General features: G+C 44.3%; 1 protein-coding gene across 2 annotated transcripts in view; it reads right to left on the bottom strand.

Annotated features, from left to right (window-relative positions):
* Positions 1-216: 216 nt before the first annotated feature.
* TSPAN8 (tetraspanin 8) overlaps positions 217-25,851 on the bottom strand; it is a 30,374-nt gene continuing 4,739 nt past the window's right edge. The window contains exons 2-8 of one of the 2 annotated variants that reach the window (XM_073331300.2): positions 17,638-17,700; positions 15,410-15,538; positions 14,023-14,097; positions 13,823-13,930; positions 5,945-6,094; positions 3,777-3,860; positions 217-450 (exon numbers count right to left, since the gene is read on the bottom strand). In XM_073331300.2, coding sequence (XP_073187401.1) covers positions 397-450; positions 3,777-3,860; positions 5,945-6,094; positions 13,823-13,930; positions 14,023-14,097; positions 15,410-15,538; positions 17,638-17,700 — 663 coding nt within the window. In that variant the 3' untranslated portion in view covers positions 217-396. The remainder of the gene's footprint in view (positions 451-3,776; positions 3,861-5,944; positions 6,095-13,822; positions 13,931-14,022; positions 14,098-15,409; positions 15,539-17,637; positions 17,701-25,851) is intronic. The other variant, XM_073331320.2, reaches the window with a different exon arrangement.

The following is a 25,851-nucleotide window of genomic DNA, read 5'->3' as shown; positions in this document are numbered from 1 at the left end:
ACAAGAAATACTTCCTGGAATCATGTGATTCACAGCATCAGCCAACCATTACAATGTCATTTGCAGATTTTTCCGAGGACTCTGTCGTGATTAGCACAACACTGTGCAGACACATCGTCTGGTAAATGAAAAATTTCAACATCACTCAAAGTAATCTACACACAAAATGAGCTCATCAAAGTTGTAAACAGACATTTATTGCAAATAAAAATCCACATTCACATCATTAATTTTAAGGAGATTGTTTCACATGAAGAATCTGTATTCATCAGGGCTGCTGCTTTTATCAAAACAGCTGCTTGTGACATACATGTATTTGTTTAAATGTGGCAAACCAAAATTTAACTATAAAAGTTTTGATTTGGCTGATGACCTAGTTCTGACACTTCCATTGTTTCATTTTCTCTGGATCTGACAGTACAGGCTCATCGAAAACCCCAAACCAACAATCTAGAAAATAAAGATATTTATGGTATTACTTGGCAGTCCTGGAAATCCCTGCATAGAATTGATACACAGTGAAAACATTTTGTTTGCAAATGTCTTGGATTTACATAAATCTGTGGAGAAGTAGATTTTTTCCAATGCCTTTCATTAGAAGCATGACTCTAGAGTATTGAGATTTTAATGAAATCAGTATGTACCACAGGTAAGATTGCAGAGAAAATGGAAAACTTAAACTTTGTTTAAAAAAGATGACCCATGTTGATGGGAGACCCTTCTTCAGATGTGGGATTTTTAAATGCAGCTATTCATTTTTATTTTCTAAATCACTGGAATAACTTCTCAGACTCTGTTGTATGCCAAGATTTTAGTTTCTTTGACATCTTTAATCTTTTCTATTTTTACCTTTCTTGTGTTTCACTAGCTTTTATATTACATCTATACACACACATTATATGCATATGTACTCAGACACCCCTATCATTTTGGGTGCTAAATAGTCACATTACAAATATTTTAAATTTACCAGTAATCTGATCAGGCCAGAAGTGTTGCATCACTTAAAGAACTAGCTGACTGAAATAAAATCTGACTAAGGCCAAGTTTTGATGCAAGAATTACTGGGTGAAATTCTGTGGCTGGGGTTATACAGGAGGTCAGATTATTCAGTGGTTCTTAACCTGCGGCCCATGGGTCACTTGCAGCCCAATCAGCACAGAGCTGTGGCCCATGTGACATCCTCAGGGCCATGGAGGTACATTTGATGCAGCCCACATAACACATTGCGGGCCACATATGGTAAATAGGTTGAGAACCAATTAGATGATCATAATGATCCCTTTTGGCCTTAATTTATCAGTATTTGAAGTGTTAAGTAAAAACAGGAAAGATCCAAATAGTCATTTATGAAGCAACTAAACAATAGTGTTTAACTTTTTCAAGAAATTTACAATGGAGAACATATAGAATATACCAGTGGTTCCCAAACTTGTTCTGCCACTTGTGCAGGGAAAACCCCGGAGGGCAGGGCCAGTTTGTTTACCTGCCGTGGCCACAGGTTCAGCCGATTGTGGCTCCCACTGGCTGCAGTTCGCAGCTCCAGGCCAATGGGAGCTGCTAGAAGCAACTGTCATCTAAGTGATCCACCATAAGTAGCTTCTTGAAATAATACCCAGCTGTCATAGGCAAGCTGAGTTCAGCCTGGCTTCTGACCTAGCAGTTACCCTCAACCTTGCCCCTGATCTAACCATATAGGGGCAATTAGTGATACCAGCTGGATGTAATGGAGTGAGAGTGACTGACCCCAGCTGCAGAGGATTACTTAAACACAGCTGAGTGGAGAAGGCCTAGGAGAGAGGAGGTATGGAGTTCCGAATCTCTATGGGAAGGGGTTCGGGCAGTTAGACTGAGGAAAGCGACAGTGATAGAATTGATCCCTGTGGGGGGCAGGCCCTGGAAAGGGGACAAGATCCAGGGAAAGACCATAGAGAAGAGAAGACTTTCCTATGGAGACAAACCCACAGAGTAGGCTCCTGTGGTTGCGTAGCTCTGAGGTAGGGTTTCTACATGGCACAGAAGACTTCAGTTGCCCAAGAGGGCAGAAGAATTATTCAGATGTTTGGATTTTCATTTGGACCTTTTGGTTACCCTGAAGGGGATTTGAACTTTATGTGACTTGGCTGGAGGGCTGAGGCCTGGAAGAGACAGTGGGAGGCAGATGGTCAGTAGGCAGTGCTGGAAACGAGTACCCTGTGCAGCATCGCACCCTGACACAAAGGTGTGTTATGTGTGGTGAGCACACAGTCTTATAAAAAATGCTAAGTAAGAGGTTAGTTGCAAGTCATATCAAGCACTTCAGCTGTACTGAGTCTTTCCTGCTTACTATTACTTTCCTGGACGTGGATTTTTTAGGCTGGAGCTCCTGCCCACTTTTAGGGCAGGGAGAATAATTCTCTGCCAAAGCAGTGCTACAATTTAAATACCTTTTCAGTCTGAATTACGGATTCAGTACTGCAAAATTCACTTTGTCATTCTGTGTTTACCTCAAGCCTCTAATTTCAGGGGGGGAAACTACAAAGAAGTAATACAAAAAATGTGAAATAATGGAATGAGGCAAAGCAATTAAATCCCATGTTTCTTAGTCATAGACAGAACCTAACATTAGTCAGGTGGTTAACTAGATAACATCACTTTCCCCCGCTCATTCCTTTAGAGAAAATGTGTTGTGTCATTGTTCAGTAAATGAAGAAACAATTGACATAAACAGCCCGAACATTCCAATTGTATATTCTGCTCTTTACCTGCTTAAATCTCCTCTATGGGGGAACTGTGTCCTCAGAACAATAATTCCACATCATAATCTCTCTATTATATGAGGGCTGCAATTTAGTTACAATTGAGATAATGTAGCTGACCTGAACTCTTGACAATACAAAGCTTTCTTAAATCAATGTATTTAGAAAGACAAGGTTGATAACGTTTTTTTTGGACCTGATCCAAAGCCCATTGGAAGGTCTGTTGACTTCAGCGGACTTCAAATCAGGGCCCATTAAAGCAATTTTTAAAAAAAGAAAAAAGGTTGAATTTCAGGTTCCAGCAAGTAGTAATGACTGAAACTGAGAAGGTTCAAGGTGACCATCCGATTCACATGAGCATCCCAAAGTTCAGACCAACTTCCAGCTCATCTGGAAATCCCATAAGGATGGGTTCTCTTGTGAAATTTCTACCATTCCCTTTATCCAGTTGGGCCAGAAATAGAACAAGAATAGCATCTCTTTCTGTATTTTTGGCCCCTCTATTTCTGCTGCTGACAAGAACCTGTCATGTAATCCTGTTCAGACTCCATTTTAAAGCTATGTTGTTTGCCCCATTACCCCTATTGGGAGGCTGTTCCAGAACCTCACTTCTGTCGTAGTCAGAAACCAGTAACTGGCCAGACGCACAGTAAGTAAACTATTGTCCTCCCAGAAAGTGGGGGGAATAGGGAGAGGACTGTGACTCTCCCCAATATGCTGCTGCTACGTACCAGATCTCACTCAGGGCCAATTGTAAAATTAAGATTAAGCCTTTAGGCTGTAAATTCTTTGCAGGAAGTGGGACATGCAACCTGTTTGTACAGCACCCACCACAGAAGGGTCCTGATCCTGAGGTCTTGAGCCTTACTGCAATATACCTAAATACTAAATGATAGTACAATTAGGGATGAGGTTAAAGCCAATTCATTGTTGCTTAATAGTTGAGCAATCCAGGTATTTTAATCCCAGTCCCAGCACATTTCAAATACAACACTTTGCTTGTCATCTAGTAAATATTTTAATGGTTTATACTGATACCTCAATAAATGCCAGTCCAAATGCGATCCCCATAAGTATGACCATATGGTGTTTGAAGAAATCAATTATCACAACGCCACATGGCTGAAAGAAAAGAAAAGATTAATTATGAGTAATACAAGCTCATTAGGAGTATAGCCTCTAAAATCATTGGCTGCATGGAATAGCACTGGCCAAAAAGGTAATCCACCATGTGCAAGAGAAGCTGTTCTAATTTGCTCGGGTTTGTTACAAAGACAAAGAGTACATCTGCAACCATCCTGTGCTCTGGGAGGAATATCTGCTCTTTGTGTTCCAAAATATGAATCTAGTATCCAAATATACACGTAGGGTAAAGTTTCAGAATAAAAGACACTGCTTCAGTATCTAGGGTTTGTGATACTGCCACATGAAAAATGAAATAAAAATATCATTTACCCTTATTTTCTCTGTCTAATCCCTTTTCATTAGCGAGGGGCCAAAGCTGTGAAGTTCGGGGCTGGAAGTGAGTCAATTTCCCATTATACTGATATTTGCATTTGCTATTCCAGGTCAGGTTTATTACAGGCTCAGAGCAGGATAATTGGATATGGAGTCACATTTAAATCCAAACTTTCTCACATGTTCGACAGGCTCAGGCTGGATGTGGGATGGAGTGAGCAATTCAGATCTGAAGTTCCAGTTTGAGCCTCTCTGTATTTTTTTATAAATGTACATATGCCTGTTCTTATCATGACTACATTTGCTCAAGTCGGTGGCTAACTGCTCTTGCAAACCATGGTGAAGACCAAGTGAGCCCCAGAGCCATCAAAACTTCAGGGACCCTCCACCACCGCCACCACTATCCCCTGCCCAACATGTGGATGGACTTTCACCCTATTTCCTCCCCAATGATAAACATGTTTATCTTTCTCTCAAAAAGGCTTTAAATTTAGCTCTGACTCACTATTGCAGCAAGTCTCAAAATGGTGAGTTTCCTTCACAAGGATCCTGCCAATATCCACCCCTGCCCATAAAATTTGGTGGTTTGCACAGGGAATTTGTCTTGCACCCACAATAATTTATCTATATTTTCATGCTTGCATTCTGTGGGTTCCATTTAGGCCCTGACTAAACTTTGGCCAAAGGGGCACATACCATTTCGTATTTTTGAATGTTAGGTCTTGACTCTGCCACCCTACACACCTGCTGAATATACCCTTATTCACAAGCAGATTTCCTTCAGTGACACTACTGCAGGAATGAATTAGTACTCAGCATAAATAAGGGTGGCAGAATCTGGCCATGAACTTCAATATTTATAAAAATCTAGCCCCAAAATTTGATATTTATGGAAATTGGCTATACAATGGATGCAGATAATGGCAAAACCAGACATGTCGTAGCACTAACTTTCTAAAAATGCAGACATTTTATGCCTGTTTTCACTATTTTTCTCTGGATTTGCAGAGTTCTAATTTCCATGCAATGAAATCTTGAAATAGGTTAATTGAGTTCCCTGCTGCCCATTCTCCAATTTGTGTCTGAATCTCTCTTTGCTGCCTGTCATCATGCACCCTGTCTTACTGTTCTAATTTAATGCTGAAAGCTTTTCCACGGGGTACAGCTGGGGGGAAATGGCCCCTCAAGTGTGCTGTCAGAAAACATGCAGCATTTCCTTCCAGTGGATTCTATAACTGAGTGTGAACCTTTTTAAAAGAGATTAACAATACAAGTATCTTACATTGAAGCCTTTCATCCTGAAATATTCTTAAGTACTTTAAAAGCTATTGGTCAAATCCTGGGCAAACATGTCTGACAATGTAGTTATTTTATTGTGTGGAATCTTGAGCCTGGGGTGAGAGAGGAGGTGAGTAATCCCTATAGCAATATGGAGATGTTGCTAAGGCCTCCTGTCACTCAGAATCCTCACTGGTGACCACAAACTGGGAACCCAGACAGGCTGCAGAGGTCCTTAGGGCACTGCACCACACTGTGGAAATGCGGGTATGGCAGGGGGAGCAGGCAGCAGCCAAAAAGCATGCTGCACTTCACAACCACTGGAGGAGAGGAAAATTTAACTAAGGAAAACAGAACAAACCCTTTTCCTTTTCAAAAGTATCAGGGGCTCTTTAATGACCAGGCAAAGCAGACAGAACCTCGCTCTAAACCTCTTTTTGGAAAGTGAAATATGTAAAAATCGTACTTACCCTTTTATAAATGTTTCTGTTAGAATAAATGGTGCAGAGATCTGTATTTTGATCTTTCTGTGCACATTCACAGATCTTAAAATTACCATAAAGAGGATTAAAATTGCTCCCCCAGTCTTCATATCCCTTCACCAAACCACAGCACTGATTCTGTAAAAGAGGAGAAAAGGAGGGGTGAAAGGGAAGAATGGTGACTGAAAATAAGTCATAAGAATGGCTATAGTGGGTCAGACCAAAGGTCCATCCAGCCCAGTATCCTGTCTACCAACAGTGGCCAATGCCAGGTGCCCCAGAGGGAGCGAACCTAACAGGTAATGATTTAGTGATCTCTCTCCTGCCATCCATCTCCACCCTCTGACAAACAGAGGCTAGGGACACCGTTCCTTACCTATCCTGGCTAATAGCCATTAATGAACTTAATGTCTATTAATTTATCTAGTTCTCTTTTAAACCCTGTTATACTCCTAGCCTTCACAACCTCCTCAGGCAAGGAGTTCCACAGGTTGACTGTGTGCTGTGTGAAGAAGAACTTCCTTTTATTTGTTTTAAACCTGATGCCCATTAATTTCATTTGGTGGCCCCTAGTTCTTGTATTATGGGAACAAGTAAATAACTTTTTCTTATTCACTTTCTCCACCCCACTCATGATTTTATATACCTCTATCATATCCCCCCTTAGGCTAGGACTTTTCAGCTTGGAAAAGAGGAGACTATCTAATCTCTCCTCATATGGGCATCATTCCAAACCCCTAATCATTTTAGTTGACCTTTTCTGAACCTTTTATAATGCCGGTATATCTTTTTTGAGATGAGGAGACCACATCTGTACGCAGTATTCAAGATGTGGGCGTACGATGGATTTATATAAAGGCAATAAGATCTTCTCCATCTTATTCTCTATCCCTTTTTTAACAATTCCTAACATCCCGTTTGTTTTTTTGTCACACAAATCTGTTTCACACTTGCAAACCTTACCAAGCCATTGCACATCTAAGAGGCCCTTTGCGTACATGTATCCATGTCTTCTATCAATAATCAGAATGGCAGGTGAATTGTAGTCAATAAATAAAGAGGATGAAGAAGGAACAGATTTCCAATATACAATAAGAAAGAATCAGTAACATGGCTTTGGATTAATGACTGCATGTGCCACAACATAGCCTGTAATAATGTTGGATGTTTTCAGAATTATGTTTTTTTCCCTGCATTTTATATATGTATGTTAGACATAGCCAAAGTATTTCACATGTGAAAAAAAGCCAACCTGGAAAAAGATAATACAGGCATATAAAAATGAGACAGCTAGACAAATAACCCCCTCAATGGATGGGTAGCCTGTGAACCTAGCCATGGGCCAGAGAGGCTATGGATTTGTTTTGGGTTTAAAAACCTAAACCAGGTGTGGTTTTGATTCAGGTTCTATTTTCTCCAAACCATCAAAGTGCAGGGGTGGAAGCAGGGCAACATAAAGTTCTGGCTTTAGCTCTTCTCTGTTTTAAAGGGCAGCTGGAACCATGGGACATAATAAAACAATCGTGATCTACTAAAAAACAGAGCCACTATGGCTCTACCTCTACTTTTTCCAGAGAGACTCCTCACCCCTCCTGGGGGCTGTCTATGATATCATAAGCAGCGAGCTGGGTCAGCAATGGGAGGGGGCAGCAAAAGCTGTCTAAACACTGTTTCTGGCTACCATTCCACTAGCATCCCTGGCAGTGTTCAGAAGAAGAGCCCTCAAGCTCATCCCCTAAAGTCATGTGCTCCTATGGACCAAGCAATGCATACCCAGGCATAACAAGAATGAATGGTTCTGAGCACCAGCTGCTCTGTGGTGAGCGGCCTGTCCCCTGGTGTAAATGGGAGTTGAAAATATTCTGCGCTTCTCAGGAGGCATCTTTCAGGATCAGACCCATCTTGAATGTTCCACCTTTTGGTGTTAGGCATGCATGGATATGAGTCTAGACATAAACCCGCAGAAGAACCTCTCTTTTATCTCATTTTATTTCCCTCTCTTTTACAATAAAATATAGCATTACATGACTTTGTAGTAGGGAAGAAAATATTTCAAATAAGCAACACATGGTGAATGTTCCATAAGATATGGTCATTTTTCTTTATGACTGACATAGTCCCTGACTGGTTCCCTTATCCCAGGAGTAAATTTGCCACTACAGACCGGTGGATGATTTTAAAATAGTAAAGGTTGGAGTAGCAACTTTTCTTCAAAACCTCTTCAGTTTGGAACCAATGGCTTGGAAGCAAAGCGTCTTATCTCACTGGTGGTGCTGTCACTGGGTGACATTTGTCATGACAAAATAGTGTCTGTCATTCTTTGAGTGCTGAAAAGATTATACAGATTGCATATCTAGGTTGCTGCCATAGCTTGTTTGAATGGGGAGTGCAGCCAGATACAGAGAGAACTTCCCTTAGATAGGGAGGCTTTTAATGCTGGGCGCGTTCTCTCCCCTGGCGCAGGAGTCTGCCAGCTCTGAGTTATTGCCTCATTAGAGACCTGTAAAGTGAAGACCCCAGACTGGAGAAGGAAGGGAGGGTTAGGACTAGCAAAGCTTGTTATAATGTTATCATTCTTTGTTTTGAATCCTCCTTAATAAAGTCTTTATACAATGTTTGCTTTCTCCCATAAACCCATTATGTCATCATTCCAGCTGTGCTTGGATCCATCATCATTTATTTTAAATAAGATGTCAAATTTCAATTAACATTGCTAAACGGTGTGTGATACATAGCTCTGTGATGGAGTATACAAATCCCACACTGGGACGGAAGAGGTTAAACGACTAGATTGGGCCCAGGTAGGCCTTCCCCTCCAATCCTGCAGAGCATGCTCCAGCTGCAGACAGGGTTGAAAAGGGAGCAACCCAGCTCAGAAAGGGGAGGCTGAGGAAGAATGCAGACCTGCCCTGAAGGCTCCTCCCAAAAGGGGCGGGAGAAGCCTCTCTGAAGGCACAGTGCTGTAGGCACAGCCCAGCTGGGACTGGCAGTTTTGGTTTCCTTTTTCTTTTCCCCTTATCTGGGATCAGAAGCTAAGGGAAGGAAACTGTGTTAGAAAGAGACCCAGGGAAGGTCTGGTGACCCTCCTAGGCAAGAGTGCCAGAACCTCAGTATAAGTGGGAAGGCCACAAGGGCCCCCCCTCCTCTTCCCATGTGGCCCTGACCCTGCTCCTCCTCTTTCCCTCTGAGATCCAACTCTCTGGCCAGGCCAGAATCCAGAGCTGGGCTGTGGTAAGAGCTGCCCAGGGAGCCCGGGCTGCTGTGGGGAGCCCCAGACCCTCCACCTGCCCTGGGTGGGGGTCAGGGTGCCTGAAAACAGCCCCTACCCTATGTCCCTGACCCCTTGGGCACTCTACTGAAAGGTTTGGGGCTCCCCACAGCAGCCCGGGCTCCCTGGGCAGCTCTTACCATGGCCCGGCTCTGCTTCCGGCCTGGCCAGGGGACAGGACCTCAGAGGGAAGAGGAGGAGCAGTGGGTTGGGCCTCTAGGCAAGGGGGCGCTGAGGCCCACCTCAGCCTTATCCCCTCTGGGAAGAGGCTGATACCACTGGCAGGGGCTATGCTTGACAGCAGGGGAGATGATCGCCTTATCAGTTCCCCCCACCATGAAGCATAGCCACTGCTGCCACCGCTCGGTGCCTGCCAAGACTTGCAGTTTGGGGGGGGGGTCAATGAGGCCCCCAAACTACACCCATGTTATAAATTGGGAGGCCATGGTCCCCTTGCCTCTCCCCCAGTTCCAGCATCCCTGTTCCTAGGGCCCTGGATCAGAGCCCAGTGGAGTGGGTGAGCCCAGACTCTCCTACCACTGCCCCATGACCGAATAAGTGCTAACCGCTAGGCTCCTTGGCCCACTGAGGGCCCCTTTACAAGCTCCTTCTTTTGTCGAGTATTTAGAAGAAATAAAAACATTTGAGCTAAAACAAAGTACTTTAACTTCCATCCTCCTGTATCATGTTTGTGTTGGAAAGAAAGTTTTTCTGAAGGGCATAGAAAAATATTGAGACATTTCAGGCATCACTTAAATGAGAAACTGAACAATGATTTCCAGTCTAAAGCAATGCAAATGCTACAGATAAGTGCTTCACCTACAGAGAATAACCACAGCGTTTGAGCGAAGGTGAGGCACTTTTTATATTGGGAATTTCTTTAGTATTTTTAAGAAGAAAATGAAAATGTTATTTATATTTTATTCCCAGCACTGGCCAGATTCTAAGGTCTTTTATTAGTTATTGAGTCCTTACACAGGTAAATTCCAATCAAAGTTCTATGGAGTCATAGATAGAGTTTAAAGCTAGAGGGTGGTGACAGAATCACAATCTAGCCTAGGGGTGAATCCCCATTTGAGCACGGGGGGGTTCAAATTGCACCTCTCGTGTCCCCATTGCTGTGAATCAAGAATCATAGATGTGAATCAGGTCTGTTTTCTCCAGAGCAGTTAAAGTCCACTGGCACCACAGTCAACAAACCTGGCATTATATGAGGTATTCAGAATGGTCAATAGAGACAGCTCCAAGATGCAAAGTTTGGTTCTTTATCTGACTTTCCCTGTTTTTGAGTAGTGTTTGAATCTAGGGATTTAGTCTTTCACTTTATTCAGAGTGACAAATTTTAGATCTGGATCCAAATTCAAGATACTATTAGACTGTAATCAAGTCACCCCTTAACCTTCTTTTTGTTAAACTAAATAGATTGAGCTCTTTGAGTCTGTCACTATAAGGCATATTTTCTAAAGCATTAATCATTCTTGTGGCTCTTCTCTGAACCATCTCCACTTTATCAATACTCTTCTTTAATTGTGGGCACAAGAACTGGGCACAGTATTCTAGCAGTAGTCACACCAGTTCCAAATACAGAATACAAATACAAAAATAACCTCTGTCTTTCTACTTGAGATTCCCTAGTTTGTGCATCCCAGGATTATAACAACTCTTGTAAGTAGCTATATGGGAAACAAATATTTACTAATGGGCTCCTCAATCTAGAAGAGAAAGGTATACCATGATCCAGTGGCTGGAATCTAGACAAATTAAGACTGGAAATAAATATAAATTTTTGACAGTGAAGGTAATTAACCATTGGAACAATTTACAAAGAGTCGTGGTGGATTCTTCATCACTGACAATTTTAAGTCAAGATTGCTTTAGGAATTATTTTGGGGAAGTTATATGGCTTTATTACACAGGAGATCAGATAATCACAATGGTCCCTTCTGGTTTTGGAATCTATGAATCAAAGATTGGATATGCTCAAATTCAGAGGCTTGGTTCAGGTATCTCTATAATTGTCTGTATTTGGTTATAGGCTGCAGACCCTGTACTTTCCATAGCAGTAAGAATAAAGCTTACAAAATCAACGGAATGAGTATGCAGACCCTGCAAAAGAAAGACAATACCTCTGGGCCTTCTAAACTCAATAGATAAAATCTGCACTCTTGTAAGCTCAATAGTGGTACAACAAGTGCAGAGCTTACATGGGCCTCAGGAAGGGGCTGGAGACCTTTCAAGGAACAGGTGAGTCTACAGACCTTGTAAATTCTCTTGGCAGCATGTGAAGACCTTGAAAGCTTTTTATTCATGGCTTTCTATGTTACTTACAAGAACTGCTGGGTGCTTCAAATTTTCTTGAGTCAGGGTGTTTGGATGAAGAAATTTACAGTATCTGTAGGCACAGGGCAGAGTTTGTAATCTTTGAACCAAAGTTATTTGGTTTATTTTGTTCCAACTTAGGTTTTTTGAAACAGGCAATTTAATTTATGGATCTTAGATACATAATATCCAGACTTTATAAACTCACATGGTCCTTTAGTGATTTACAAACTTTACATGGAACTTTGAAGTTCAAATAGTTGTAGTAAATGAGTCAACCATAAAACCTTCTAAAATATAGCTCAGTAGTTCTGAGAGAAAACAAATGAATAGAACAAAGTTGGAATTTCTATACAAGCAAATATGATATTCCTAAAAAAAGAAATGAGATAACTACCAAACCCTCTCTTTTCTTCAAATGCTCATATATCAAAAATGCTTTGTGCTCTGACAACATGCAGGTACTTAGATAATACAATAAAGAGAGTGGGATAAAGACAGAGATATCAAACTTCCTCAAAATGTTCCTCTAGAAAGAGACTTTCAGAAAGTTAAAGGATGACTCATATGTAAGCCCCTAGTCAGTGGCTTGGACCCTATGTGCAGGGTGGGGGGGGGCGCGCTGGGCATGGGGAAATTGCATAGTGGTGGATCCAGTGAATATTCTAAACAAGAGACGACGTGTGGGGCAGGGCAAGTAGGGTCATGTGCAGTGATGAGCTGCCAAAATCTTAACAACGGGTTCCCCCCTCACCCCACGAGGGGGTTGTTGCCCACCCCTGCCCCCCAGGACTCCTGCCCCATCCAACCCCCCCGTGTTCCTTGGACGCCCCACCCCCAAGACCCCTGCCCCATCCACCCCCCTTCCCTGTCCCCTGACTGCCCCCAGAATCGGGCAGAAGGATCTTGTGGGCTACCGTAGTGGGTGCCCATCCCACCCTAAGAGCCAGAGGCACCTGCCGGGGTGCGACGTGGGGAGTCCCAGTAGTGCTTACCTGGGGCAGCTCCAAGGAACCATCCGGCAGGTCCCTCTGGCTTCTAGGGGCGGGGGAGCATAGCTAGGGGGGAGCAGGGGGAGTGGCTGCTCCCCCCACTGATCACATCAAAAGTGGCGCCTTAGGCACCAACTCCCTGGGTGCTCCGGGGCTGGAGCTCCCACGGGGAAAATTTGTTGGGTGCAGAAACCCCACCGGCACCTCCTCGCCCCGCGCCTGGCCCCAGCTCACCTCCGCTCCACCTTCTCCCCTGAACCCACTGCCCCGCTCTGCTGCTCCGCACCCCACCATCACCGCTGGCTTCCCGTGAATCAGCTGTTCAGCGGGAAGCCGGGGAGGGCTGAGAAGCAGGCCGCAGCTTCCCGCTCAGGGCAAGGGTGGCGGAGGTGAGCTGGGGCAGGGAGCGTTCCCCTGCGCGCCCCCCCACCCTGGGTTACTTGTTGTGGTGCGGGCGGCCCTCCTCGCGCCCTGCCCACCCCGAGCTCATCTCCGCCTCCCTGGGCCTCAGTGGGAAGCTGCGGCCTGCTTCTCCGCCCGCCCCGGCTTACCGCATGAACAGCTGATTCGCGGGAAGCCTGGGAGGTGGAGAAGCAGAGCGGGGCAGTGCGTTCAGGGGAGGAGGTGGAGGCGGAGCGGAGGTGAGCTAGGGCCGGGGGTGGGGTGGGGAGCTGCCAGTGGGTGCTCTGCACCCACCAAATTTTTCCCTTGGGTGCTCCAGGGCTGGAGCACCCATGGAGTCGGCACCTAACACGTCACTTTTGGCCGGTTAAATTTAGAAGCCCTTTTAGAACCAGTTGTCCCTCACGGAACAACCGGTTCTAAAAGGGCTTCTAAATTTAACAACCAGTTCTAGCGAACCGGTGTGAACTGGCTCCAGCTCACCACTGGTCATGTGTCTCCCCAGATTTGCTGCTTGGCTTGTACTAAGCATGCTCACATGGACTTCACATGCTCAGTAGCATCTGCTGAAGCCTCTGCCCTCACTCTGCCTCCCCCAACTCCGCCACCCTCTATCAGCGGGAGATCGGGTACGGGTCATCTCTGTGCTAAACTGCTACCCCCAATTCTTACATGAATGTCGCTGCAGGGAAATCGCCACAGGGAAGAACTCCAAGCCACACACGGAGAATAGAATCCCCCTGTACAGTTTTTCAGCTGCATTTAGGGCAGTTTATGCTTTTTCAGAAGGGTGATATTCAACTTTGTGGCAGTGTAGTGATAAAACAAGGATTAACTCTGCATCAGATGCAACAGACTAAAAAGATAACACCTGTCTTCAGTTACCATTTTCTCAAACTTCTGAAACTTCTCTTGAAATACATGAGAATCCGAAGTGACGCCTTGCAACTGCTTTGCCTCCTCGAAGAGAGTCTTGTTAAGTGTTGTTTCTATCTGGAAATCCAAGTGATATTATATTGTAATAGTTCATATTCTATGTAAAATATTGCAAAGAACTTAGCAAATGTGATTGAACCATACAGTACCTGAGACTTATACACTGCTCCCAAAATACCTGCTACGATCTGAAGGATCAGGATCAAAAGGAGTCCAATAAAAAACTAGCAAGAAAACAAAGAAGGGAAAAGTTAATACTTTTGACCAGCAAAAGATCATTTCTTCCAGCTTGGTGGCAAATTATTATTTACATGAATGGAAACTTTGGCAGAGTAAATTTACATCGTGCTTAGAGCTAATCAGAGTATTCATCCTAACTCAGTTTGAGACAAAATTTGGCCTTTTTCTGTACACAAATGCCCTGGGCCAGCATAAGGGGTGATGTGGTATTTCACTCTTCCAGGAGGAGCATCGGGAGCTATTATGTCTCAGGCAGGCACAATCTATCTGAAGACTGCTAAGTTCACACAGGGGCTGCATATTGTGTTCTATCCGTTGGCATGGTACAGATTGCTGCCCTCCCCAGTGCAAATGTTTTGTGCAGCTCCATGTGTGACATTTTATGCAAATGATGTAATGAACTAATTTGCATATTTGGACAAACCAATCCCATAATCTTCAATTTGTGGGGACTATACTTGCACTCCAAGCAGTGTAGGGTAGGGTGTAGAGCTGCATAGTACTTAGCAGCTGTGGTTAAGGATGCTGGGTAGATGGCTTGGTGCTGGGTAAGGCAAGCTGCAGGTTGGGGGCAGTCAGGTGTGACCTGGGGGCTGTCTGAGGTGACTGGGTGGAAGGTGACAGTGGTGGGAAGCTGGGAGAAGATTGGCAGGGGGAAGCTGAGTGGGAGTTGGTTGGGAGAAAGCTGGGAGCGGGCTAGGGGCTTTCTGGACCCAGTACTGGGTCCCCCTCACCTTCTGTTCCCACTAACTGCTCCTTCCCCTCTGGGATCCAGAAGAGGGAAAAGGGCGATGGGAGGCAGAGTGCCCACGGTGCCCCTGGCAGGCAGTACCAGCCTCAGGCCCATTCCCACAGCTGTCAGAACCAATAACATCTCAGTAGGGCTGCAAGGATGTGAGTGTCACACCAGATGCATGACACTTGGCAGCTATACCCGTACACCAGCCCTGCTCTGTGTAAACTGTCCTTTGGGATAACTTCTTCCTGGGGTTGAAGGAGTTAGCAGTTCCAAGAGTGAAGGGATTGCTATCATGGAAGGCCACTAAGCAGCCACAATATGGCCTAATGTTTTTTGAAACCCTCCCAACCCTGCTTATGGAAGTTGCCTTTGTCAGACAGTGAGAGGCATCCCACCATGCACTGCGTGGAATGGGTCCAAACAGTTAATACAAGTAATCATTTGATCAAACAGAATTGCGCCAGATTACAATTAGTCTCATTTGCAAGGAACTTTTCCACCAGCCCTAACTTTAGCTTGAAAAGTTTAGACAAAGGTTTTTCTTTCCATGACCCTACCAAGATCAGCATGCATTGACTTTCCTTCATTGCACCACAGCAACCCAGGAAACCAAGGACCATAATGATGGATCCCACTGCTATCATCAGGTCAACAGCTGAAAACAGGCTACTATCTAAATGGATATCCTGTAGAGAGAGAAACAAAAAGTCAGTTGTAAGAAAACCCTTTCTAGAAGAAGGGTAATTTGTTAGATAACCTGATCTACCTCTTCTTACCCACCCCACCCCCCAAAAAAGAGGGTGACTTTGTAGTTGAGGATAGAGAACTGTTATGTATGGATTAATCAATCAGGGTGATGTTCTCTCCTGAGCAGAGGACACACCTAAGGCCTATGCACTCATTTCAGCCCTATTTTGAGAGTTTAAGTAGGAATTGGCAGTCCATTGTCTTTGTGCTGGCTCTCTGCACAGCGGTGAATTTCACCCTTAGTGAATAAACAAAGGTCTTTTGTCTTAAATATGTTTTGTTCTGTTTTCAGCCAATAAATATTTGTTTCTACTTTATGTAGAAAAAAATTATTACCTGGAAAAGTTCTTTGTTATTAATCTAGTGTTGGGGGGAAAAAGAGTTCTTCATGACAATCCCAGAAATTTACTCACTTACTCCATTGCACTTCCCGTGAGAGCACTATTCAGAATAGTACTGGATACACGAGAGGGCAAGGTCAGATACATTTTTCCAAGGCTTCTCTTTGTTTTAAACTGGTTCTGCAGTATTACTCTAAGGGATGGTGTCTGTATTTTGATGTGTGTCATATTTAAGCAAACAATTCCTATAATTCAATATAATTAAATATCAATTTATTCAGTTCCCATTGGGCATGAGCAGGGCCGTAGGCCAACATTGGGAGAAACCTTCAAAGAATATTTTCCTCACTGTTGCCAAGATTAGTAACAATGTCTGGAAGTTGTCACATTTATCTTCTGATGGAAACAGTGAAGGTGCATATAGACTAGTATAATTTTAGGAATGCAGGGTGCTTTACTTTTCCAAGTGAAATAAACCTCCTATTTACTGTTAGAGAGCTGTATTCATCTACAGCCAAATCCTGAAATGGTTACTCAGTAAAATAGACAAAATGCATATTGACTTTGAATGGGAACTTTGCCTGAGTGAAGACTGAAAATAGTGTGTAAGGACTTCAAGATTTGGTCTCTAACTCTTAATTCTGCAGCAACTGAAGGGGTTCAACTATTTAGAACTAGGGATCCAATTCAGGAAAGCACTTAGGTACACACTTAAATACTGTCCTGAATAGAAATGCTTTCCTGACTCGTGGCCTTGTAGAGCACAGCTGTGATTAAGGTGTTCCAGGTATACAAGGCCATTTGGGGAAATGTACTGTATAAAGTCAATAAGACGTGTGGCAACTTGAACCTCTGTGGAAGACTGGGAGATTCGAAACTAGAACTTGTCTTCTATCCTCTTATGTAATAAAGAAGCTCAAAGCTCTCCACTTCCCCCCCACCCATGACTTTATATAAAATATGGCCATATTTCATTGTACCAGAGGACTCTATAACATGTCCACACTCTGGCAAAGGTGGGAGTTCACTCTGAGATTGACTGGCTGCAACACAGCCAGCCACCAGAGGTAGGACGCCAACATCTGGGATTTGTTTGTTTTTTTTTGTTTTTTTTTTAAAAATTGTAAATGTGAAAATGTTGATCAAAGACATATTGTTCTTGATTGATGGGAAAAGTGCCCTGACTCATGGTATGGCAACAGACTGGCAATCAAATATCTTGGCACTTTAATCAGCCCTATAAAATCAACCTGGAAATCGCAAAAATTGTTTCCAAAATGGATAGCCATTTTTTTTCACTTCTGGAATCAGTCAAGAAGCATTTTGAGAACAAAATTACTCACAAAGTCTCAAACCCATTTATCTCCCTCTGGCCCAGATTCATGCACTGAGGAAAAGAGTTATGTTTCTCAACAGTTTGGAGCTGGATGTTTCACCACCACCCCCCAATCAATATAGTAACTCTTAAAAGCTCAGAGCGCCTACTATTCCACTAACCCCCACCGTGCTATCGAACCAGCCTCCCACTAAGGGAGATTCCTGACCAGTGGCAGATGGAAGAGTCACAACAGTCACCTCACTGAAAGGCTAGCAAGCTCAGGGAAATTACTGTGGAAAATGACTGTGTTTATTAGCTGACACAGCGCTTTAGCATTTTAGGGTGAAAAAATGTTTTTTGTAGGACAGAATACATTTACCTCTTGAGCAGATTTGCTTACACGCAACCAGATAGAGACCCCCAGAATAATGCAGCCACATATCTGCAGGGAAAAAACATCAGTAATAATAATATCTAGCTCTCATGTATAGCACTTTCCATCACTAGCACTCAAAGTGCTTTACAAAGGAGATCAGTATCATTATCCCCATTTTACAGATGGGGAAACTGAGGCAGACAGAAGGGAAGTGATTTGGCCATGTTTGCCCAGCAGTTCAATAGCAGAGCTGAGTCTCTGCCCATTAGGTTACACTGCCTTCCTGTACACACACTTACCATCCCCAACTGCACCAGATGCCTGCAGAAATACTGAAATTATCTGTACAGCAAAGTGAAAGAAAGATCAACGGCCTACAGCTTCACAGCCAGAAAACTTCATAAATGGCAGCTGAATTTCCCTCACTCAGCCCAGTGGTGCAGTTTGCTGTGCACCAGCTGCCTGATGTTCCAGTCCCTGAAGTGCCTACAGTTCAGTGATGATTTATGTACGTGGTTTGGGAGGCACTTTGTGATCCGGTGGGATGAGGGTGTATATAAATGTACAATGTTATAATAGTTAGAGAACACAGGGTATATCAGAGTTGTAAAAAAAGATCATTTCTCATATCAGGACCATCCACATGGAGGCCCTCTTCCCCCAGCTGCCTTTTGTTCCATGGCACTGTTTCTCTAATGAAACTGCACTACCAAGGACTCCCTCTGCCAACAGCCTTCCAAAGCTGTGTTACCTTTTCCAGGTAAGTACTGCAGGACCAGAGAAGGGATGGTGTGCATTCCCCCACCCCCCTTAGCCCACCCACTCTTTCCACTTAGCTTAGCCAATACTTGACCCAACCCAATGGGTTCCAACCCTGCAGGCAGCTCTCCACAGACTGGTAGGAAGTGAGAAATGGTTCTGGGTGCAGGACAGATATATTCCCAAGGCCCCACTGTGGCCTAATATTAATGATCAAGTATCAAATATTGAAGTTCTCCCTCACTTCTTATTCAGGTAAACTTGCACTGATTTCATGGTTTTTCTAATTATGTCCCTGGGAGTCTGATTGGTGACTGAGTAAAATCTGAGAAGGATTTCAGGATTTGGCCCTGAGTGACCAGCCCACCCCATGTTTTTTATTAGCTGCAATGTTTGACTACAAACAACCATGTGCAGATCCTGGTTTCCAAGAATAATATCAGCATTGCATATCAAGCAGAGGTGTACTGTACCCAACTGGAGACATGCCCAGCTAGTTGAAAGCATACATCAGATATCCTCCTCAGACCAGAGAAGACCTTAATGACTGGATGAAGGATAAGTAGGCAGGCAAAGGGCCCGACTCTCCTCTCACTAACTCTGATGAAACTCAGATTAGAACTACTGAAATAAAGATAGTTATACCAGTGTAAGAGGAGAACCACATCCAAAGAATGTACTGGCTTGAAAGAATGGAGGGGATGTGGGGAGAGAAGGAGACAGAATAATCATTTAAGGATAGACTGCCATGCTTACACAAGTTCAGTACTACCTTGCTGTATCCCGTCAGGGGTCAATTTAAGGGCGGTAGAAGATGACCTTTAAATTTGGAGAGAGATGATGATATTGGTGTCTCAGTAAGATTGTGACCATTCCTGGACATTCTAAAGTAACATTGTTATTTTTATAATTTTTAGACAATTTTCCTTAAAAAAAATCCTCACCCACTCAAAGGGCCGGTATAATACTCAATCTCAAATCCCATAATGACTTTAGCAGATTATTTAATGTGGAACATGGCCAATACTCAAACCTGAACACTACATTTTTTCTGCTTCCAAGTAAAAGTCCTGTAAGTACATTAGTATTTAGTCTGTTTATAGGCTTTTATATCTGAACAAGAGGAAACAATAAAAAGAGAGGATATTATTTGCTACAGCTATCTCACCTTATCAAATTTTAACTAGAACTTCCATTGAAAGGAATGGGGACTTTGGCGTAAAAACTGATGGTACCATATGACCCCATGTTCAGGCCTTGGTCTATGTCACTGTGTAAAATATTTGGTTATGAACCAGACATTATGGGCTTTAGTCACGTTTACTTCAGTGGCACTTCTCCTGTGAGAAAGTACATTTGGCCTAAACTCATGAACAAAATTTGAGCCACAATATTAATGACTTAATTACTGCCACAGAAATATATCAGTAATAATAAAATGAATAATGGGCCCAAACTAGATTTTCCATTTAGTGGGAAACTCCAATTTCAAAATGTTTCCTTTCCAAAATAAAAGAGAACCAAATATTGTTGCAGTTTCCGGCAAAATTATGAAATTTAGCCCCAACACCCACAGAAATAGTTTCAGGTCAATCAAAATGTTTTGCTTTGATAAAGTCAACGCATTTTTTTTCCAATTTAGATTTTCTTCTATAAAACCCAATTTTTTAAAAAGTCTGAAGCAAAAAGTAGTTTCAAAATGAAAAAATGTAAGCATTACATTCTGAGAGGGCCAAAACACAATGTCTCAAGCTTACCAGAATGCTCCATTCTGGATTTTTTTTTTCCAAATGAAATTTTGTCAAAATCAATACATGTTGACAAAATGTTTCATTTTTGACAAATCAGCATTTTTGGATGGAAAAATGTGCCATCAGAAAATTTCCAACCAGTGCTATGGGTAATAGCAAATAACTGAGGGCTATATTGTGGCTTTGCCACAAGCCCTGACCAAGGGCCACTGTCATAAATATAAAGGGAAGGGTAAACCCCTTTGAAATCCCTCCTGGCCAGGGGAAAGCTCCTCTCACCTGTAAAGGGTTAAGAAGCTAAAGGTAACCTCGCTGGCACCTGACCAAAATGACCAATGAGGAGACAAGATACTTTCAAAAGCTGGGAGGAGGGAGAGAAACAAAGGGTCTGTGTCTGTCTGTAGTCGTCTTGGCCAGGGACAGAACAGGAATGGAGTCTTAGAACTTTTAGTAAGTAATCTAGCTAGGTATGTGTTAGATTATGATTTCTTTAAATGGCTGAGAAAAGAATTGTGCTGAATAGAATAACTATTTCTGTCTGTGTATCTTTTTTGTAACTTAAGGTTTTGCCTAGAGGGGTTCTCTATGTTTTTGAATCTAATTACCCTGTAAGATATCTACCATCCTGATTTTACAGGGGGATTTCTTTATTTCTATTTACTTCTATTTTTTATTAAAAGTCTTCTTGTAAAAAACTGAATGCTTTTTCATTGTTCTCAGATCCAAGGGTTTGGGTCTGTGGTCACCTATGCAAATTGGTGAGGCTTTTTATCCAACATTTCCCAGGAAAAGGGGGGTGCAAGTGTTGGGAGGATTGTTCATTGTTCTTAAGATCCAAGGGTCTGGGTCTGTAGTCACCTAGGCAAATTGGTGAGGCTTTTTACCAAACCTTGTCCAGGAAGTGGGGTGCAAGGTTTTGGGAAGTATTTTGGGGGGAAGGACGCGTCCAAACAGCTCTTCCCCAGTAACCAGTATTAGTTTGGTGGTGGTAGCGGCCAGTCCAAGGATAACGGGGGTAATATTTTGTACCTTGGGGAAGTTTTGACCTAAGCTGGTAAAGATAAGCTTAGGAGGTTTTTCATGCAGGTCCCCACATCTGTACCCTAGAGTTCAGAGTGGGGGAGGAACCGTGACATGGTGGCACAGTGGTGGGATTAACCTGAAATCATTTTGAGATCCAGTTGAGATTTTTTGAACTAGAAATACAGATTTTAAAAAGGAATTTTTAGGAAGTCCAGAAAGCAGCTTTGGAACTGAAAGCAGCTTGGTTTCTCTCTGCTTTGTGGCCAAGCAGAGACAAAAGGGGATTATCTTGTGAATTGCAGGTTTTCTTTGCCTGGAGGCAGGGTACTTAACTCCTGCAGGGAAATTCACAGTCTTCCAACCCAGAGGTTTTTTTTTTTCGTTTCTTCCTAAAAGTAAATAGGGGGTGTGTGCTCTACCCATTTGCCTGGAGACAAAAGTGGCAGGGGTTTTTTTTAGGATTTTGATTTTTTTTTGTTTTACAAGGAGCACAGGTTTGAAAATAATTTTTTTTTTCTTTGGGCTGGGTAAGCAGGTTTCCAAGTAGTTGGAGGTTTTTTGCTTTAATTTGGGCCCAGAGCAGAGACAAGGGAATTGTCTTTTTCTGTAGGCTGACAATCACTATCAGAGAATAGGTATTCTATTCCAGCACAGCAAAATTTTACAGCCAAGTTTTGTTTGTTTATTTCTAAACCTCGGGTGTAAAGTTAGTTAAAAACAGAGAGGTTAGAATGGCCAAATCCTCGGCTCGACTACAGCTGGAATTAGCCAAATTTCAGGCTGAGGAAAAACAAAGGGAACATGAAAGACAGATAGAACTCATGCGGCTGGAGAAGGAGGTACAGGAGGCTGCCCACAAGAGGGAAATGGAGGCAAGGAAGCATGTGGAGGAGATGGAGAGGATAAAGGCCCAGCAGAATATACCAACAAACCCTAGCAATCCTTCTCCAGGTACCACTTCCCATCCCAGAAAGTTCCCCACCTACAAGGCAGGTGATGATACTGAGGCCTTCTTAGAAAACTTCGAAAGGGCCTGCCTTGGGTACAACATCTCTACTGACCAATACATGGTAGAGCTGAGGCCGCAGCTCAGTGGACCCTTAGCTGAGGTGGCAGCTGAAATGCCTAAAGAACATATGAACAAGTATGAACTGTTTAAATCCAAGGCGAGAGTCAGAATGGGGATAACACCCGAGCAGTCTCGTCGGAGGTTCCGAGGCCTAAGGTGGAAACCAGACATGTCATTTACCCGACATGCCTACCACATTGTGAAACATTGGGATGCCTGGATATCAGGAGCAAGTGTTGAATCTCCAGTAAATTTGCCCTTCCTAATGCAAATGGAACAATTCTTAGAGGGTGTTCCTGAGGAAATAGAAAGATACATCCTAGATGGGAAACCCAAAACTGTAATCGAGGCAGGAGAGATTGGAGCCAGATGGGTGGAGGTGGCAGAGAAGAAGAAAACTGGTCGCAGTTGGAGCGGAGACCAGAAGGGACCACCCCAGACCACACCCTATTACCGGGGGCCGCTCAAAGCCCCACCTACCTCCCAAAGAACCCTCCAGACCCCTTATCGTCCCACCACCTCGTTCTCCAGCAACCCACCTCGCCCCGGTGACCCGTCAGCTGGACGATGTTTTAAATGTAACGAGCTGGGGCATGTAAAGGCCAACTGCCCCAAGAACCCCAACAGATTACAGTTCATTGCACCGGAATCACACCAGAGGTCCACAGGCCCAGATACCTCCCAGATACCCTTGGAGCGGAGGGAAACTGTGAGTGTGGGCGGGAAGAAGGTCACCACGTGGAGGGACACCGGAGCACAAGTGTCAGCTATCCATGCTTCCTTAGTGGACCCCAATTTAATCAACCCAGAGATCCAAGTGACGATTCAACCCTTCAAGTCCAACTCTTTCAATTTGCCTACAGCCAAGTTGCCTGTCCAGTACAAGGGCTGGTCAGGAATGTGGACTTTTGCAGTCTATGATGATTATCCCATCCCCATGCTGTTGGGGGAAGACTTGGCCAATCACGTGAAGCAGGCCAAGAGGGTGGGAACGGTCACCTGCAGCCAGGCTAAACAAGCCGTGGGGCCTAGCTCTGTTCCGGAAACTTCTATCAGGGCCCGGTCAGAGGTGATGGACCCGGACCCCAGGCCAATGTCTGCAACAGCAGTAGTGGATCCAGTCCCAGAGACCCAGACGGAACCAGTCCCAGAACCGGAACCAGCCAAACAACCAACACCAGACCCCGTGCCAGCACTGAATCCAGTACTTGCAACCTCAACACCAGAGGGCCCCACCGAACCTGAACTGGCAGCAGCCGATAACCCTACACAAGAGGCTCAGCTGGAGCCTGAATCCCAACATAGTGCACCAGCGGAGAGCGGTTCACAGTCAACAGAAACAGCTCCATCCCCTATATCGCTTCCAGAGGGACCAAGCCTATGTCCCCAATCCAATGAGGAACTGATGTCTCCAGCATCAAGGGAACAGTTCCAGACCGAACAGGAAGCAGATGAAAGCCTCCAGAGAGCGTGGACGGCGGCACGGAGCAACCCACCGCCTCTCAGCTCTTCTAATCGATCCAGGTTTGTTGTAGAAAGAGGACTTTTATACAAGGAAACTCTTTCTGGGGGACACCAGGAAGACTGGCATCCTCAGAGACAGTTGGTAGTTCCAACTAAATACCGGGCCAAGCTCTTGAGCTTAGCCCATGATCACCCTAGTGGCCATGCTGGGGTGAACAGGACCAAAGACCGTTTGGGGGGGTCATTCCACTGGGAGGGAATGGGCAAGGATGTTTCTACCTATGTCCAGTCTTGTGAGGTGTGCCAAAGAGTGGGAAAACCCCAAGACCAGGTCAAAGCTCCTCTCCAGCCACTCCCCATCATTGAAGTTCCATTTCAGCGAGTAGCTGTGGATATTCTGGGTCCTTTTCCGAAAAAGACACCCAGAGGAAAGCAGTACATACTGACTTTCATGGATTTTGCCACCCGATGGCCGGAAGCAGTAGCTCTAAGCAACACCAGGGCTAAAAGTGTGTGCCAGGCACTAGCAGACATTTTTGCCAGGGTAGGTTGGCCCTCCGACATCCTCACAGATGCAGGGACTAATTTCCTGGCAGGAACTATGAAAAACCTTTGGGAAGCTCATGGGGTAAATCACTTGGTTGCCACTCCTTACCATCATCAAACAAATGGCATGGTGGAGAAGTTTAATGGAACTTTGGGGCCCATGATACGTAAATTCGTAAATGAGCACTCCAATGATTGGGACCTAGTATTGCAGCAGTTGCTCTTTGCCTACAGAGCTGTACCACATCCCAGTTTAGGGTTTTCCCCATTTGAACTTGTATATGGCCGTGAGGTTAAGGGGCCATTGCAGTTGGTGAAGCAGCAATGGGAGGGATTTACACCTTCTCCAGGAACTAACATTCTGGACTTTGTAACCAACCTACAAAACACCCTCCGAACCTCTTTAGCCCTTGCTAGAGAAAACTTACAGGATGCTTAAAAAGAGCAAAAAGCCTGGTATGATAAACATGCCAAAGAGCGTTCCTTCAAAGTAGGAGACCAGGTCATGGTCTTAAAGGTGCTCCAGGCCCATAAAATGGAAGCATCGTGGGAAGGGCCATTCGTGGTCCAGGAGCGCCTGGGAGCTGTTAATTATCTCATAGCATTCCCCACCTCCAACCGAAAGCCTAAGGTGTACCATATTAATTCTCTAACGCCCTTTTATTCCAGAGAATTAAAGGTTTGTCAGTTTACAGCCCAGGGAGGAGACGACGCTGAGTGGCCTGAAGGTGTCTATTACGAAGGGAAATGTGCTGGTGGTGTGGAAGAGGTGAACCTCTCCATGACCCTTGGGCGTATGCAGCGACAGCAGATCCAGGAGCTGTGCACTAGCTACGCGCCAACGTTCTCAGCCACCCCAGGACTGACTGAACGGGCATACCACTCCATTGACACAGGTAATGCTCACCCAATTAGGGTCCACCCTTACCGGGTGTCTCCTCAAGCTAAAACTGCTATAGAACGGGAGATCCAGGATATGTTACAGATGGGTGTAATCCGCCCCTCTGAAAGTGCATGGGCATCTCCAGTGGTTCTAGTTCCCAAACCAGATGGGGAAATACGTTTTTGCGTGGACTACCGTAAGCTAAATGCTGTAACTCGCCCAGACAACTATCCAATGCCACGCACTGATGAACTATTAGAGAAACTGGGACGGGCCCAGTTCATCTCTACCTTGGACTTAACCAAGGGGTACTGGCAGGTACCGCTAGATGAATCTGCCAAGGAAAGGTACATCTCGGGCTGTATGAATTTAATGTACTCCCTTTCGGGCTGCGAAATGCACCCGCCACTTTCCAAAGACTTGTAGATGGTCTCCTAGCGGGATTAGGAGAATATGCAGTCGCCTACCTTGACGATGTGGCCATATTTTCGGATTCCTGGGCAGACCACCTGGAACATCTACAAAAAGTCCTTGAGCGCATAAGGGAGGCAGGACTAACTGTTAAGGCTAAGAAGTGTCAAATAGGCCTAAACAGAGTGACTTACCTTGGACACCAGGTGGGTCAAGGAACTATCAGCCCCCTACAGGCCAAAGTGGATGCTATCCAAAAGTGGCCTGTCCCAAAGTCAAAGAAACAGGTTCAATCCTTCTTAGGCTTGGCC

Source organism: Lepidochelys kempii, chromosome 1 (assembly GCF_965140285.1).
Source record: "Lepidochelys kempii isolate rLepKem1 chromosome 1, rLepKem1.hap1, whole genome shotgun sequence".
Lineage (NCBI taxonomy): Eukaryota > Metazoa > Chordata > Testudines > Cheloniidae > Lepidochelys > Lepidochelys kempii.
Note: the sequence above shows the minus strand (reverse complement) of the source record. Positions and strands in the feature narration are given on the sequence as shown.